We start from the raw sequence: 17,667 nt of genomic DNA, 5'->3' as shown, positions 1-17,667 counted from the left end.
TGGGCACACTGGCAAAGGTGAAAAATATAATTAGTTACTTAGACATAATCGGAAGTCATTTTACATAAACAAGGTAATACAGAGAACGTAAAATATATGCACACAAGAAACCATGAAGTGCATCATTAAACATAGTGATATCAACACTGTTTAGAACAAAGACCATTTTGTGAGTATGAAACAGGAAGTAAAAGTAAATCTAATTTAAGTTTAAAATTAGAAAGGTGAATTACACAAAGTATTCAGCTTACATTTTTAAGTTTAAAGTCGAAAACTTACATTTTAAGCTTAGAAACCTGAATAAAACAATTGTTCCTGTCTACAAAGTGTGCAGTATGATTTAGACTAAGCTAAAAGTTATATGTGTAAGCCTATGGCTGAGACAACTTGAATGATAAGCTGTTACTTTGTAGCTGCAGGTTCAGCTGTCAGCATGGATGAGAAAATGTACTTCTAATTCTTGATTCTAGGCTGGGGTACCTTCTGTGCGGAGTCTGCATGTTCTCCCTGTGTTCACGTGGGTTTCCTCCGGGTGCTCCGGTTTCCTCTCACATTACAAAGACATGCAGCAGGTGAACTGGACTCTGTAAATTAGCCCTAGGTATGAGTGTATATGCGAGTGTGTGGCACAGATGAATTGCTGCAGCAGGGCTAGCCACCCAGCGGTGTAAACCTTGGCTCTAGAATGATGATTGTCACTGTTGATGTGACACCCCGACTCCATGTGCAAAAAATGGGAAAGGGGGTTGAGGATGGATGGATAAAATTAAAACTAATATCTGAATTTATATTAAAGTGATCAGCATTGCATAAAACTGCTGTGACTCCGAGTCTTTAGGAGCAAAAATCACATTACACTGATCAACAAGAAAGAAAAAAGAAAAACAAAAAAAACCCCTTTGTAGCAGTTCATTGGAATAGTTTTCCTGGGAGACTAAGAAGGCGTTGTGCCCATGAAGATCAGACTAATGACTTGGATGGTTAGACTAGAAAGAAAGCATTGTAGATAGTTTACTAGACTAGGGAGTCACATTATTTTAATCTGATGCAAACCTCCAAATTTAAACTGCCTCTCAGTGGCCCATATTGCACTAAAAATCTGTTGCTGCTTTCCGTGTGGAGCAACTAAATTTGTTTATTTCCAGCTATAAAAGCAACTGCAAAAATGATGGCACATGTAGAAAGTTCTGGTTAAATCTATATGAGAAAATGTTTTGTTTATTAGTGTTCCAGTATAATAACATATTAAAAGCCCAAATTCAGTTTCTACTGAGTCCTTTATAAAACACTGTTGTACTTACATGATACATTATTACCACACATTGACTCCATTAAGCGGTAGTGCAAAAAATAATTCTGTTGCTGTTCATATGAAGTCCTTGCTTTCCCTGCCATTAGATATGCAATACACACTAAAAAAAATTCAGAAGGATTTCTAATAAAACTGTCAGTACATGGCTCACACTGCTAGGAAAAGCAAGACATAATTATAGAAGTCTGGGCTCAGTACCCTTGGGGGATTTTATAGTGTTCCCTTTTTGCACAAAAGTGTAATATAAAAGAACTTAATGAACAAAGTTACATTTAAAAGCAACAGTCTGTTACAATTATTTTTTTGACTTTCTTCTTTAAACTTGCAAACTACTCCTCCAGATAAAACAAGATACCCCTCTCCAAAACTGATAACTATAGCTTTCTAATGTTTTTTTTTTCTTTTTAATTTGTTCATTGCACTAAGAGGCATATATACTTTAACTGTGAAATTCACCTTGTAGTAGAATCAGTTTAAATTAGTTAATGGGAATCAGCATACATTCATTTTACTTTGCATTTTGAAGTATGTGTAGCAATTTTCTTCTCTAGAATTCGGCTCATTGAAAAGTTCTCTATGGAGTAATCTTTTTTTTTTTTTTTCAAAGCCATGATTTGGGTTTATTTCTTTATAGTTTTCCAAAAGTAAAAAAGTTATCATTATTGCACGATTGTCACTGTGAAGAAAAAGACAGGAGATAAAGCCCTGTTATTGGGAACCTGCTTGATTATGTAAAAAGCATTATACCTTGCTGAGGGGTGACTTCCTTTAATAACACTTTTCTTTCCTTTTCTTTTCCTGTGCCTACCAACCATTGACATCCTCTTCTTTCTAGTCCATTCATTCTCCTGTAGGAAATAATGGGGGGGGGGGGGGGGGGCTTTGACCCATTCATTGTTCTTCTTTAGGTGCTTGCACAGGATGAACTCCTTGGGGGGAGCATACCATCTAGAAAGCCATAGGATGCATTTGTAGATGCACCCTAACCCCACATCCCTGGGCACGGCCTGCTTCTATACCTGCCAGCCACAAATGAATATACTTCCATACATACTCACCCTATCTGCAGTGTATGTTGCTTTGTATGTGCCCTACTTACATGACCCAGATGGTGATGGCAAGTCCTACTGTGATACCTTACCTTCACTGGGTGTCAATACAGCAGTGAGCTTTGCTGTTTCCTTTATTCAAGATGGGTGAACCATTGTTAATCAGGTACTCACATCCTCCCTGATCAGTGCCTGCAGCAACGAGGTCACTAACTGATCCTGAGTTGTTTGGGGAATAGTCAAGGCTTGATTTCTTTCTGCTATACAGTCAGTTAACTGGCAGGTAACTTCAAACACTAGCCCTAGACATGTTTTTACTTGTTTTTAATTTATTTAATAACTGCATAGCACCATGGCAAATACCTATACTCAGAGGCTATACAGTATGGTTAAGTTTATTTGTTTATGTTTTGATTACAGTGGAAGTTCGAGGGGTTGATGCCCTTTGAGAAAAGCTCCACAGCAAACAAGTAAAATAACATGATCATAATTTAACTTATTAAGGTGATAGGTATGACTGGTGCATAATTAAGTTTCACAGTATATAGTGGACATGCAAAGATATATGACAGTCACAGTTTTATTACAATAAATAATAAGTTACAAACATGATTCATATTAGTGTTGGTAGCATTGGTTAAGTCTGCAGAGTGAGGGAATCAGATTTAGGGCTATAGCATGAAAATGATTATCGGTTCCTAGCCTTAACCTTATGAATACTGCCAGACAGTCATAACTGAGGAGCCTGGGGTAGTTAGAGCTAAGAGATGGGACAGCAACATTTGGTACAAATACAGTAAATCAAAAGCAGTTGCAGTATTTAGCATTTTTTGTCTCAAAAAGCTTTGCTCTCTTGTTTGGTTTGTTCCTTCAGTCATCCCAAAGACATATGCTGATAGATGAATTGGCAAATCTATTGAACCGAGTTGTTGAATTTGTATGTGTGTGTGTGTGTGTGTGTGTGTGTGTGTGCATGTATTTTGTGTGTGTGTGTGTGTGTGTGTGTGTGTGTGTGTGTGTGTGTGTGTGTGTGTGTGTGTGTGTGTGTGTGTGTGCACGTGTGTGGTGTGTGTGTGGTGTGTGTGCATGTGTGTGTTGTGTGCGTGTGTTTTGTGTGTGTGTGTGTGTGTGTGTGTGTGTGCATGTGTGTGTGTGTGTGTGTGTGTGTGTGTGTGTGTGTGTGTGTGTGTGAGTGTGTGTGTGCGTGTGTGTGTCTGTGTGTGTGGTGTTTGTGTGTGTCTGTGTGTGTGTGTGTGTGTGTGTGTGTGTGTGTGTGTGTGTGTGTGTGTGTGTGTGTGTGTGTGTGTGTGTGTGTGTGCATGTGTGTGTGTGTGTGTGTGTGCGTGTGTGTGTGTGTGTGTGTGGTATGCGTGTGGTGTGTGTGCATGTGCGTGTTGTGTGCGTGTGTTTTTTTTGTGTGTGTGTGTGTGTGTGTGTGTGTGTGTGTGTGTGTGTGTGTGTGTGTGTGTGTGCACTGTGTGTATATGCGCATGAATTAGTTCAAGTCAAGTGATGTTTTGGCATGTCATGCAGGGCTGTTTTTTCTGCCTTAAGCTTGTTACTTGCTGAAATAGACTGTGACTCCTCCATGCCCTGAACAGGATAAAGCAGGTTTCTCTAATGTATTTTCATTCTGGTGAAGGCCTGAATTCAAACAGACAGTATGTGATGCTCAATGATGAGAGTACCACTGAGTTAAGCCCATAGGAGAAACCTGGAAATGTCACAACCTTGTAGCAAACCACGCAGCATTCATTTTTTAGACTGATATCTTGGATACTTGCTGACATAAAACTGAAAATCCCTAAAATTAGTAGTATGACAGCCAGTGAAGGTGACCTTTTAGTGTTATTTCTTTTCCATAAACAGCAATTATCGGGGTATCATACAGGTGTTAGAAGACAGTGAAGTTTTCTGTAGTAAAGTTTCACTGCAATGGATTTGGGGTCTATATCATTTAATCAAAAGCTTAATTGAGTGAACTGCTGTTTGTAAAACTGACAAGTGAAAGCTGAATTAAGTGAACAATCGTTTAAGCAAATTTTTTTTCTCAGGGAAAGGACATGTTTGGCCATCATCAGGAATTTGCCCTTTTCCCCACTGTAGTGCAATCTCGGAGTTGGTATATTTAGTGGGGGGCAAAGCCCCCCACTTTGCAGAGTTTTAAATTTTGTTTTGTTTGTTACAGTCAGTGGGTGGGCAACTAGCTTTTTTCCCTAAGAAAGTTTTCACTTAAACCATCGTTCACTTAATTGGGTTCAGCAAACAGCAATTCACTCAATTAAGCTTTTGATTAAATGATATAGACCCTGATTTGCTGTAGGAATAAGATTTGGCAATAAGTACCCACACTGTGAGGCAGAGAGATTAGTTACTTGTACAGGAATTGGCAAGTACTGTTGACAGGTAGTAAAATTTCCAGTTTGCACTTTTTTATAGCTCATCATCTCCCCTCTGCTCATGATGTGAAGTCTTCCCTTAACCACTTTTTTCATATTTCCCCATTGCATGACTGACTGCATTTTCTTCAGTCTAGTTTTTGTTGAAACAAATACATAAATACGATTTATAATGATTTTAAAATGTGTGTCTGCACTTCTGCATAAATTATGCAATAACATTTACTGTTGAATGTATTTAAAATGCTTACATATCACTGAAGCACCTGTAACCCCTCCCCCAAAACCATGGTTGCAAGCTGACTTCTAGCTATGAATAAAGAACATTTTTACTCCTTCAGTTATCAGGATGACAGTGCCGGAGTGTCCTCACGCAGTATCACAGCAGCTGAATGGCTTTCTTCCTGGCAGCAAGCTCCCTCCTGTGACCTCTCTGAGGTCTAACAGTTCAGGCTAATCATTGACGAAGCCTCACAATCACAAGCTTTTACTAAAGCTGAGATAAGGCAATCTGTACTTCAGTCGTGAGTGCAGAAAGACTTGAGCAGTTCAGATCTTTTATTTACTATCGATTGCTATATCATTCCCATGAAAATATATTATATTCATTCATACAGATGGTGTAACGTTATGAATTTCCCAGAGCAGAGGTGTGTTTTCACCTTGTTTGTCTTGATCTTTATTGGAGCTGCTTTTGGTGATCTTGGGGAAGGAAAGAGTGTCTGGAAAAAGTTTAATCCCTTGGTTCCTGTGGATGAAAGTCAGCTGTTTGTATATAATACTTTCCCCAAGGACTTCTTATGGGGTGTAGGATCTTCAGCTTTCCAAACAGAAGGTTCATGGGACAGAGATGGGAGAGGTCCTTCAATCTGGGACAATTTTACACACAATATTGGTGAAACCACAGGAACTGACACTGGTGACAGTTATATATTTTTTGAGAAGGACATTACTGCTCTGCAAGAGTTGGGAGTTTCATATTATCAGTTCTCTATTTCATGGACACGTCTCTTTCCAGATGGTATTGCAAATAATTTCAATATAGAAGGACTTCAGTACTATAATGCCCTAATCAGCTCTTTACTTGACAGGAAAATAATGCCTGTAGTCACACTGTACCACTGGGATTTGCCGCTGTATATTCATGAAAAGTATGGAGGGTGGAAAAATGAATCAATAATTGATCTATTCAATGATTATGCCACCTTTTGTTTCCATATGTTTGGAGATCGAGTTAAGTACTGGATTACAATCCATAACCCTTTTCTTATTGCCTGGAATGGCTATTACAAGGGTCAACATGCCCCTGGGGAAAGAGATGACTTAACTACGGTCTACAATGTTGCTCACCATCTGATAAAGGTAACTTAAGTTAGCTAAAATACATACTCAAGGTTTGTTTTAAAGAAAGATTTAATGCATGGTAAACTCTACAAGCATTTAGGAAGGTAGCATAAAATGTTTCCTACCTGTCTTTCCTGGAGAGATATTACAATTTCTGAATTTCAGTGTAAAGCATATCTCATATTGTTATTTGTCAAACAGAAAGCAGGGATTTAAAGTGTTCAGCTTCATTATACCTTCCTAGATATGCCTTCTAGCTGCTTTGTGTTTTATCCCAAGTCATGATTATTCACATGTTCTAAGACTTCTGCATGAGACAGACTTTTAACTCAGGGATGTTGTGGTTATTAGCACAAGCTGTTAAGAGTTTATAATGATATGCTATTTGCTGGGATGAGAATTCCATTTTTCTTCTCCACGTAGCTGGCTGTAACTCACTGTAGGGATTCTGTGGTGTTATAGCCACACCACTATGTCTTTACTATCTGCAAATGTACAGAAATTACTAGGTCATTCAAAAAACATGGTCCACTTGTACCACTAGCAAAACATATTTTCCTGGAATGACTTTCCAGTTTAACTGCAGAAGCAATGAACAAATTCCCCACCATTGCCCTTCTTTAAGACTCATGATTTTTAAAAATATGAGGAATTCATATTTTCTATTATAATTCATTTCAAAGAGTAGGAAAATATCTAACTGGTTTTGAACTATTAAGATGAAAATGTTTACATACACATAAGAAAGGACATACACACACACACACACACACACACACACACACACACACACACACACACACACACACACACACACACACACACACACACACACACAAAATCATAGGTTTCAGGTGGTCGTTTGGTATCATTTAAAGTTTCAGGAAGTTTCATAAGTACATGATCTAAAAAATAAACAAAGGCAACAGTTCTGAATGAACTATTTATCATATCTTTGTAGTGCTGTCTTGCCTTTTAGTATATAGGTAGACCATGAGTTAAATGCAATATGGGTGTGCTCAGGATACTTTAGTTATAATGCTAATACAGAGTAGAAAATACTTCTAAAGAAGCATAAATCATATTGTTAATGAAGAGCTTAAAACACTGCTAAAAAGACAAGATCTACTGACTGAAAACAACTTCATGTTCATCAAATCATCTAATTTTTTTTCTGAAACGATATACTGAATTGAAAAGGGGGAAAGAGAGAGCACAGTATATATCCAGTGAAGAAATTGTAAGGGTGAGGACTAAGAATGTCATAGCTTGTTAGATTTTCTGGTGATATCGTGAACATTAACATAATGATCAGACCTCTCAACTGTACAGATTTTCGCAGAATATCCAGATTTTTGCCTCACTGCGGTGGTGGTGCTGCAGTAATGTTGTCGCCTCACAGCAAGATGTTGGGCCATTCGATTCTCAGCTAGAGCGTCTTCTGTGCGGAGACATGCGTGAATGGGCGTACCTTCATTGGAGGTTGTGCGTCAGGGCTGGCAAACTCGGCACGTAAAAAAAAAAAAATCTACTGCCAATCATTAGTGGACCGAAGTTCCACTGTGGCAACCCCTAACCGGGAAAAGCCAAAAGACACAAAGACAAATCCAGATTTTTGCCTCGTATTTTTGGTGTGTTCCTCCTAAAATCTGTACCTTTCTGGCAAACAGCTGAGGATTGAAGTCATTAAATAATGACAAACATTTGAGTTTAAGACTCCACATCCTACAGAAAATTCATGCTAATGCAAAACCTATTTGTTTGTAAGAGCAATATTTAAAATCTGTCCCTATTTGTCCCGCCATCATTTTAGGCTTTGTCCAGATTTTTTGCTCTAAGAGGTTGAAAGGTATGACATAATGATATATGTATTTTTAAATATAACAGAGTTGTGGTAGGTGGCGTGGTCCCTATCCATGATTTTTTATTGATAAAAAAGTAGACGACATCTCAAAACTAACAGAACAGGATATGCATTGAAAACACAATGTATTGAAAACTGTACAACTCTTGTGCATTTGGCTTGTTACTTTAGTTAAAAGGGGAAGGGGGGGCACGGGGCTCCACTGTGCTGTAATGTATGTAAGACCAGATAAAAAGCTGTCCGGTTTTCAGTGAGATGTGTTAAGGTGAACTACTTCTGTTCTTTTGTAACATGACATACTGTTTACATGCTGGCTGATAGTAATTCTTTACACTCATATTTATGTGGTAAAAGTTTCTCTGGTTGTCTAATGAAAGTGGACTTAGACCTGACCATACCATACAATCCAAGAAAACAATCTTGCTCACATGGCACACATCATGCAGTACAGTAATACTTCTACATAGTCTGACAATGTCTTCCACAACACTGTCATTCTATGTTCAGTTTCAAAAGGGCAGCTGCTAGCTGGAATCAAAATGAGATGTAAATAAAGCAGGTGCTATATTACTGAACATCCAGGTATAGCCTGGGAGGTGCCATTCTACCTGTTCACTATAGTAACAAAAGCAGGGCTGATCTTCAGGGAAGAGGAAGCCGAGTACCAACACAGCGTGTATGTGCATTTATGATTGTGTGTGTGTGTGTGTGTGTGTGTGTGTGTGTGTGTGTGTGTGTGTGTGTGTGTGTGTGTGTGTGTGTGTACATGTGTGCATGTAAATGTCCCCTTTGTAAGTACATTCTGCTTTGATTCCTCACAAAATGTGAGTCTGTTACTTTTAACATCTCATGATTTCCTTCTGTAAGCATGTTTCTGATCCCTGAGTCCAACGACAGTCTAGTTTTCTCCATCATATCGCAGTTTGGTATCTGTCCACAGGCACTGGAAATATGGGGTGAAGTGAACTCTCTCTCTCTCTCTTTCTTTCTCTATAACATCGTAGAGGCGAAGACTTGGATTATTTTTTCATATGCAAATTCCATGGAATATAAACATGTAGGAATGTTAACATATTGCATGCACATACCCTGGAAGACATTTGTTGTGCATGTTACTTCTTTATTTCTGCACATCCCAGTAATGGACACACCTGCATACCTCTGTCATGGAAACAGAACAAGCAGAAGGTGTTCACCTTCAAACTGGTCCTCTAGCTGTCTGGGTATGTCACCGAAATGAAGATAGTATCACAGGCAGTACACCGACCCAGATGTCAGTAAGAGTCTCACTGGTTTCTTCAAATCAGTGAATTTGAATGTGGTGCCTAATATTCAGTTCTTTCAAGAATATGATGCATCATATTATTTGAAGAAAACTGACTGCTGCAATGACAGATCAGCTTTGGCGTCGCTATTAGGATATACTACTCTTAATTTTCTTTGAGCAGGTCAAGTAGGTAGGACTAATGCTTGGGGTTAGTGATAGGGCACATTCCTGGATTTAAAGTATTCTAGAGTAAATTAAGTAATGAATATATTCAAACAGCAGAAATGATCATTGGTTCTTGCATTTGTGCTACTCCTTCCTAAGTTACAAAGACTATTAAGAAGTACTTTATGTTTTCTAATTTACTTATTTAAAGTTGCTTTCTGCCTACTTATTTATTTAGTTGTGGTGATCATGTAAAGTCTGACTGATTCTGGGTTACAGAGAATAAACCCCAAGAAAAATAATTTTATAAATAGGACTGATATAACAATTCAGTTTTTATATGTGCAAATTTCTATGCACAAATGATTTTGCACATTTACTTCAGATTTATTTTGCAATATGATGGTGCTTAAATATTGGTAACAGCTGTTTTCATTTCCAGTGCAAAAAGAAGGCACACTGCAGTACCATAAACACACACATACACTTGCTGTCATCATGTGTGTCTGACTGAACAAGTACGCACACAGACACAAAGACACACACACTTTTTTTTAATCTTATACTAAAATGACTGCTTAGTAGAATTATATTCAGTGATCTGCAATATCACAGTCTATGTCTCCAAAAGTTAACTTATATTCTGAACCAATAATATCACATTTATTTTAAACTGCATTTCATTAATTTTGTTAATTTATCATTTGTTAATCAGATATGATCTGTCAACCCTTTTCAGGAACAGCTCAGACCACAAGGGCAAGGAGAAATGTGATGTGTGTGTGTGTGTGTGTGTGTGTGTGTGTGTGTGTGTGTGTGTGTGTGTGTGTGTGTGTGTGTGTGTGTGTGTGTGTGTTTCTGGGGGGTGAGAAAAAAACAACGTACGAAGAAAAAAACATGCAGACATGAATTTAGGTTCATAGGTTCATAGGTTCATAGGTAGGTACTAGGCTATCTGCCCGAGGGCATTTATAAGCCTAGCCAGAGTATGTTGGCTTTCGCCGCCCCATTGATTAATTTACTGATCCTCTGTCAAGCAGAGCCAATGAAGTGATCCCAGGGGTGTATTTTCTGTTACCCATCCACTCGTCAAGGTTTCTCTTGAAGAGTGTTAGTGAGGGGCTCTGGCTGATGTAATTTGGAATTTTGTTACAAAGTATGGGGAGTCTCTGTGACAGGAATCTATCCCTCTAGCATGTTGTATTTATTGTTGTGGTGAGGTTTAGCTCACTAGAGCGCATGGCTCGCAGTGATTTTGGTTTCTTTAGGTGGAGCATGTCCATCAGTTCTGAGTTGGACATGACTTTCTAAGTCAGGCAGAGATCACCTCTGAGTAAGTGATATGCCACTGAGTACAGCCGGAGTTTTTTTCAGTTGGGCTGCATAGGACATATGTTTGAGGCCAGTAATCCTCTTGGTGAGGTACTTTTGTGGTCTTTCCAGCTGTTGGAAGTGTCTTGTGAGGTACATCCCAAATGGGGCATTGTACTCTATGATGGGTCTAATGAGTGACGAGTAGAGGGGCACTATAACCTCTTTATTTGTAGATGCAAACCCTTTAGTAATTAGATGGGCCACATAGAAGGATTTCCTAACTACTTTGGCAATATGATTGTCAAAGGAGAGATTACTGTCTACCTGGGTCCCCAGATCTCTTATTACCTCTTCTGTATTAAGGGGGCTGCCACCTATGTGATAATTTGTGGGTGTTTTGTTTTTCCCAAACGGAATGACTATGCATTTTTTGGCATTTAGCTTGAGGCCATGACTTTGACACCAGGTGTCTGTCTCAGTAAGGCCCTTTTGGAGGATGTCCATGTCAGCTGGAGAGTCAATTATGGCTCCCAGTTTGCAGTCGTCGGCGAACTTGGTTAGCCATAGTCTTCCTGTGTTTGCTTGTACTTCTGAGAAGTATATGCTGAACAGTAGGGGTCCCAGGACTGAGCCTTGCAGGACACCACTTGTAACTGGTTTAGAGTCGGACCTGGAGCCCACTATTCTTACTGTGTGAGTTCTGTCTGTAAGCCTGTTGGCAACCCATCTCGTGATGTAGGGGTTTATGTTCAGGCTGGTGAGTTTTTCTGTAATACCCGAGTGGGGAATAGTGTTGAAAGCCTTGGCGAGGTCAAGGTAGGCTGTGTGAACCACCTTTCCCTCATCTATGGCCTTGCTGACTGTCTTGAAGAAGTCAACCAGATTTAGTAGGCATGATCTGCCCTTAACAAAGCCGAACTGGGTCGGGTCAAGTGTTTGGAGGTTCTCAATGTCTTTGTTAATGAGTTCCATGATGATTCCAAGCAAAATCCTTGAAAGGTAAGACACCTTTGATCATTATAAGTAAAAAACTAAGAGCTCTCATAAAATCATCCAAGGCAAATTTTGAGAGAAAAATCGCCAAGGACTCTAAAGAGAATCATAAGGCCTTCTTTAGCTATGTTAGAAACCTAGGAGGAAACTCCCAGATATGCTCAGAATTAGTTCAAAATGATGTGAAAATTACTGAACCTACACACATTGCCAACATACTGGCTGACAGGTTCAGTGCAAACTCTCCCTCCCCCAATGGAGAGATATCAATTCCAATGGGTTGTAGCCCCACAATCATCTCCAACGCACAGATGAGAACGGCCCTCACTAGGGCAAAAACACAGCATCCATGGGACGGATGGTGTCCCCGGCTGTGTGCTTCATGAACTCAATGAGGAATTAAACCCACAGTTAGGACAGCTGTTTAATCTTAGCCTCACCTCAGGATATACCCAAGGAGTGGCGACGGCGACTGTGGTCCCACTTCATAAGGCGGTGCCTCCACAGACCCTGGAAATTACCGCCCATTAGCTTGACAAGCCTTATCTGCAAAGCCATGGAGAGGATCATAATGGAACTCATAAATAAAGACATAGGGAACTTGCAGACTTTGGATCCAACTCAGTTTGGCTTTGTCAAAGGCAGATCCTGCCTCTTAAACTTGGTTGACTTTTTCGAGACAGTCACCAAGGCCATTGATGAGGAAAGGCAGTCCATACAGCCTACCTCGACCTGGCAAAGGCCTTCGACACAATACCCCACTCAGGTATCATCGAAAAACTCATCAGCTTGAATGTAAACCCATACATCACAAGATGGGTTGCAAACTGGCTAAGTGACAGAACCCACAGGGTCAGAGTTGCTGGAGCCATGTCAGACTCAAAGCCTGTCACAAGTGGTGTCCCACAGGGCTCAGTCCTGGGTCCACTCTTGTTCGGCATCTACTTTTCTGAAGTACAAGCAAACACAGGAGGGTTATGGCTGACAAAGTTTGCAGATGACTGCAAACTGGGCGCCATAGTCGAAAACACATCTGACACAGATATCCTCCAGAAGGGCCTCACAGAAATGGATAACTGGTGCCAGAGCCATGGCCTGAAGTTAAACGCCAAAAATGCATAGTCATACCCTTTGGGAAAAACAAGGCTACCCTAGCTACCATATAGGTGGGAATCCACTGAGCACAGAAAAAGTCATCAGAGATCTGGGGACCCAGGTTGTTAGACCACCTTCGTTTGACACTCATGTTGCTAAAGTAGTTAGGAAAACCTTCTATATCACCCACCTGATCATGAAGGGATTCACATCTAGATCAAGGGAGGTCATCGTCCCCTGTACTCATCACTTATTAGACCTATGATTGAGTACAATGCCCGTTCGAATGTATCTGACCAGACACCTGCTGCAGCTTGAAAGGCCCCAAAGTTCCTCACCAAAAGGATAAAGGGTCTCAAAATATGTCTTATGCTGCCCGACTGAAAGAACTCCAGCTCTATTCAGTCTCATACCGCTTGCTCAGAGGTGACCTGTGCCTGACATATAAGGCCATGTCAAACCCAGATTTGATGAATATGCTTCACCTCAAAAATCTAGATCCCTCAGAACCACAAGGCGGAGACTTAAACCTTGACACGGTTATAAATAGAACGTGCTGGAGGGACAGATTCATCACCCAGAGACTCCCTATGCTGTGGAACAAAATCCCGGTACATGTGAGGCAGAGCACCTCTCTGGTCTTGTTCAAGAGGAATCTTGACCAATGGATGGGAGATTGCAGATATACCCCAGGGATTACTTCAGCGTCACTGCTTGACAGAGGCACAGCAAAATGATAGGCATAGTTTTTATTCAAACTAAAGGGGTGGCGAAAGCCACATAACTATGGGCTAGGCTTATAAATGCCCTTGGGCAGATAGCCTAGTATGAACCTATGAACCTATGAACCTATGTACTCCATAGCCTTGCAGACCAGGCTAGTCAGGCTTATGGGGCGATAGTTACCAGGATCAGTTGTGGCCCCTCCTTTGTGGAGAGGAATAACTGTTGCTGTGCTCCATTCTATGGGCACGTAGCCTGTGGAGAGGCTGAAGTTGAACAGCGTGTTTAGGTGGGGGGTTAGTTCGTTCTGTAGTTCGTGCAAGACGCAGCCTGGGACACCATCTGGTCCCATCGATGCTGTGTTTTTGGCTTTTGAAAGGGCTGTTTTCACCTGTGCATCTGTGATTTTTGAGACACTACATTTTTCCGGTATTGTTGTGGGTCCTTTTGGAGGTGAGAGGGGGGTGAAGTTTGCACTGAATCTATCTGCCAGGATGTTGACAATATCAGTAGGTTCAGTATACTTTGTGCTATTTTGCACTAGTTCAGTGCATATCTGTGAGTTGCCACTTAGATTCTTAACATAGCTAAAGAAGGCTTTGTGGTTATCTTTTGAATCCTTGGCTATTTTTCTTTTGAAGTTAGCCTTGGATGATTTCATGAGGGACCTTAGTTTCTTACTGATACTGATCAGGGATGTCTTTCCTTCTTGGGATTTGCTTTTTTTCTGAACTAGTTTCCTCCTTCTATTGTATAGCCTGTTTATTGCAAGAGTCCACCAAACTGGTATCCTTCTCTTAGAGGAGTGAGTTTTGGTTTTGCTAGGGATGGCATGATCCATGCATCCTTGTAGGTGCTCATAGAGTGCATTTGTAAAGATTTCTGCATCTTGGACAGTGTTATCCTTTAGCGTGGGGGCTGTGAAACTTACCAGCTCTGTCTTAAGTAAGGTGAAGTTTCCTTTAGAAAGGTTTTTATTCTGGATTCCTTAGTTGGGTGTGGTGGTGGGGTGTGGACATCCAGAGTGATTAGTTTATGGTCTGATCTTACTAGTGACGGGTTGACCTCTGGTGTGGAACACCTGTCGCCCATGTTGGTGATGACCAGGTCCAATATGTTTTTACCTCTGGTAGGGGAGTTTACCAGCTGATCCACGGTGTTTGAGTTGATGAATTCCAGGAAGCGGTGGGCCTGGGAATTTGTACTTGAGTAGTTTTGCCAATGAATGGTAGGGTAATTGAAATTGCCTAATATCATGGTGTTCGGTAGGACCTTCCTGTTTTCCAGTATCTCCAGAAAGGTGAAGTGGTGGTCCTGGGTCATGGAGGGTGATCTGTAGCAGGCCACAATTTGCATTGCAGATTTGCCCGATGTTAGTTGCACATGGATGATCTCAGAGGTATCATGCTGCGCCACTAACCTGGAGGTGTAGGTATCCTTGAGGAATATGGATACACCCCCTCCTTTTGTGTTTCAGTCTGTGTTCTGTGGCCAAAACATGTGGTATGAGTTGTAGCTCGGTAGTGCTGGGGTCCTCTCTGGAGCCTTGAACCAGGTTTCAGTTACTGCACAGATGTCGACATTCTCCATACTGAGGAGTGCTTCGAGCGCGTGCATTTTGAGATTTAAACTCCTGGCGTTGAGTAGCATAACCCTAATTTTTTTGTTAATTGTGCTGTTTACGGAGGTGGGTTTGACTTTTGAGCCAGCCTAAAAAAGGCACTATGGAGGCAGCAAGAGTCTTGGCCAGTATTTGAAAGCCTAGTGGTGACAGGTGCAAGCTGTGTCTTGTGAAGCAACATGGCTTGTCGAGCATGTCATCCCAGGCTGACAGACACTGGATCCCCTTTGAATGACACCAGGAGCTTAGCCAATTGATCATTTTTTCTTTATACTGAGGTATCATTCTTGGTGAGGGCAGGATGCTACTCAGGGTCAGGGTCATACCAGCCTGGGCTGCATGATCAGAGAGCTCTTCCATGTCTCTTTTCATATAGTCCAGGGAGGTACGTCTCAGGTCATTCACACCAACATGAACAATGACAGAGTCATATTTGTACTTGTTCTGGAGTGACCTGAGTGCTTGTGTTATGTGGCAGATTCTGGCTCCCGACAGGCAGCTAACAGTAACCTTCTGCTTGTCCAGCCTAGTGAGTAGGACGTCAGTGTGGCTGACTATAGAGTCACCTATTACTAGTGTGTTAGGTATGTTATTTCGCCTTAAGGGCTGTGATTGTGCGGCGCACTGATTGTGTGTTTTATGTGTTGTCTGGTTTGTGACGGGAAGTGCAAGTTGTTTGGGTGTCTGCTTTGGAGGTCTCTGATGCTTTTGCAGGTTTTTATTTAGAGCCTCTGAGTATGATTTTGTGTATTTATGTGTATTTTTTGCCAGTGCTGTTTTAGTAGGTCTGTGTGCGGCTGGAGGTGTGGTGCAAGTGTTAACCTTCTCCTCTTGACTGTCTGTTCCAGTCTTGGGTGGAGACAGCTTAGCTTCCAGTTTGGCTGTATAATTGCATCTCTTGCATATGTTAGTGTTTTGTGGCAGGAGGAAAGGGTTGTCTGTGTACATGAGGCAGTTGTAACATTGCCAAAGGATATCCAGATTCACCAGCTTGTCTGGAGAGTGCACCTGATGTTGCCCTTTGGTCATGCGTGAATCATAGGGAGAGCTGCTTAGTCGCTTGGTTGATGAGGGGTGAATAAAGAGCCTTGCCCTGCTGGGCAATCAGTGTCAGGGTATATTAGTGCTTGCTATTAGGTCTGAGCAAGTGCTGGGCTGTAAGACATTTTTTGAGTGCTTAGGTTGAGAGTTAGACTAGTTTCTAGGGAAAAACTGAAGAAGAGACGTAGTGGAGCCGGGAATAATTTAACCCTACCTAACCGGCACTGCCCGGTGCGCAAAACCATGCAGACACATTTTTTATAGTAGGGAAATGAAAGAGATAGAAATTAGCCCAAAATGGCCAATAAACTACTAACTTCTGGGCTGGAACCCTCTCTCACAGGTGAACAGAGAAACTTCCTTCTATTCAGGTAAGGTATGGGCAACTCAGAAACTAGTATCACAGCCCTGAATTCAGCACTAGCCTGAAAACTGGATTATACTAGCTTAGAAAGGCGGGAAACAAGGAATTTTTTTTTTTTGAAAAGATAAGCAAAACAGTAATAAAATACATTAAAAACAGTTTTAAATGACTACAAATGATCAAAAAAGGCTATCACACTTTAGTGTGTAGCCTACAACAGTTAAACAAATTATTTAAACAAAAAACAACTTTTTAAAAGTGCGGGCAGTCAAATAAGTACAATATGTGAAAAAACAAGCTTTTAAATCATAATAAACGCTGGAAAATCTGTGTTTAGGCAGAAAACAGTTAAGTACAGCAAGAAAGTACAGAAAACTGACACTTAATCACTCCAAAGTCTCTCTTCTAAGGTAGAAGGTTTGTATCAGTTTAAGGCTTTCTAGTGCTACCCAGTAGGTTAGATACAGGAAAGATGGGAAACAAGTGCAGATGTGGTCTTTTAAACCAGAAAGTTGAAAGAAATGGGAAAACTGTCCAAATGGTCAATAAACTACAATTTCTGGGCCAAGAACCTCTCCTCTCATGGTAGGCAGGCTATCCAGTGCTTACCACTCCCACTGATAAGCTAGAAGGCTTTCTTCCAACACAGAAAGGCTTGCGGGGCTCAGAAGCTTACCAACATTCCTGGATACAGCAACTCTGTATCTGGACTAGGCTAGTTACAGGAAAGGTTAGAAACAAGCGCGTGTGGCTTTTAAACCAGAACGTTGAAAGAGATGGAAAAAAACTGCCTAAACAGCCAATAGCTACAATTTCTGGGCCAGGTACCACTCCTCTTATAGTAGATAGGCTATCTAATGCTTACCACTCCCACTGATAAGCTAGAAGGCTTCCCTCCAACACAGAAAGGCTTGGGGGGCTCATAAGCTTACAAAGAGTCCTGGATACAGCAAATCTGTACCTGGACTAGACTAGTTACAGGAAAGGCAGGGAACAAGTACAAACATAGGCTTTTAAGCCAGCAAGTTGAAAGAGATGGAAAACTGCCCAAACAGCCAAATAAACTACAATTTCTGGGCCAAAAATCACTCTTCCCATGGAGGATAGGCTACCTAG

General features: G+C 40.9%; 1 protein-coding gene across 1 annotated transcript in view; it reads left to right on the top strand.

Annotated features, from left to right (window-relative positions):
- Positions 1-5,306: 5,306 nt before the first annotated feature.
- Positions 5,307-17,667, top strand: part of KLB (klotho beta) — a 556,186-nt gene continuing 543,825 nt past the window's right edge. The window contains exon 1 of the mRNA XM_044062936.1: positions 5,307-6,122. Coding sequence (XP_043918871.1) covers positions 5,349-6,122 — 774 coding nt within the window. The 5' untranslated portion in view covers positions 5,307-5,348. The remainder of the gene's footprint in view (positions 6,123-17,667) is intronic.

This window comes from Protopterus annectens, chromosome 2.part1 (assembly GCF_019279795.1).
Source record: "Protopterus annectens isolate FY-2018-M chromosome 2.part1, PAN1.0, whole genome shotgun sequence".
Taxonomy (NCBI): domain Eukaryota; kingdom Metazoa; phylum Chordata; order Ceratodontiformes; family Protopteridae; genus Protopterus; species Protopterus annectens.
This window is presented reverse-complemented; position numbering and strand designations above follow the sequence as displayed.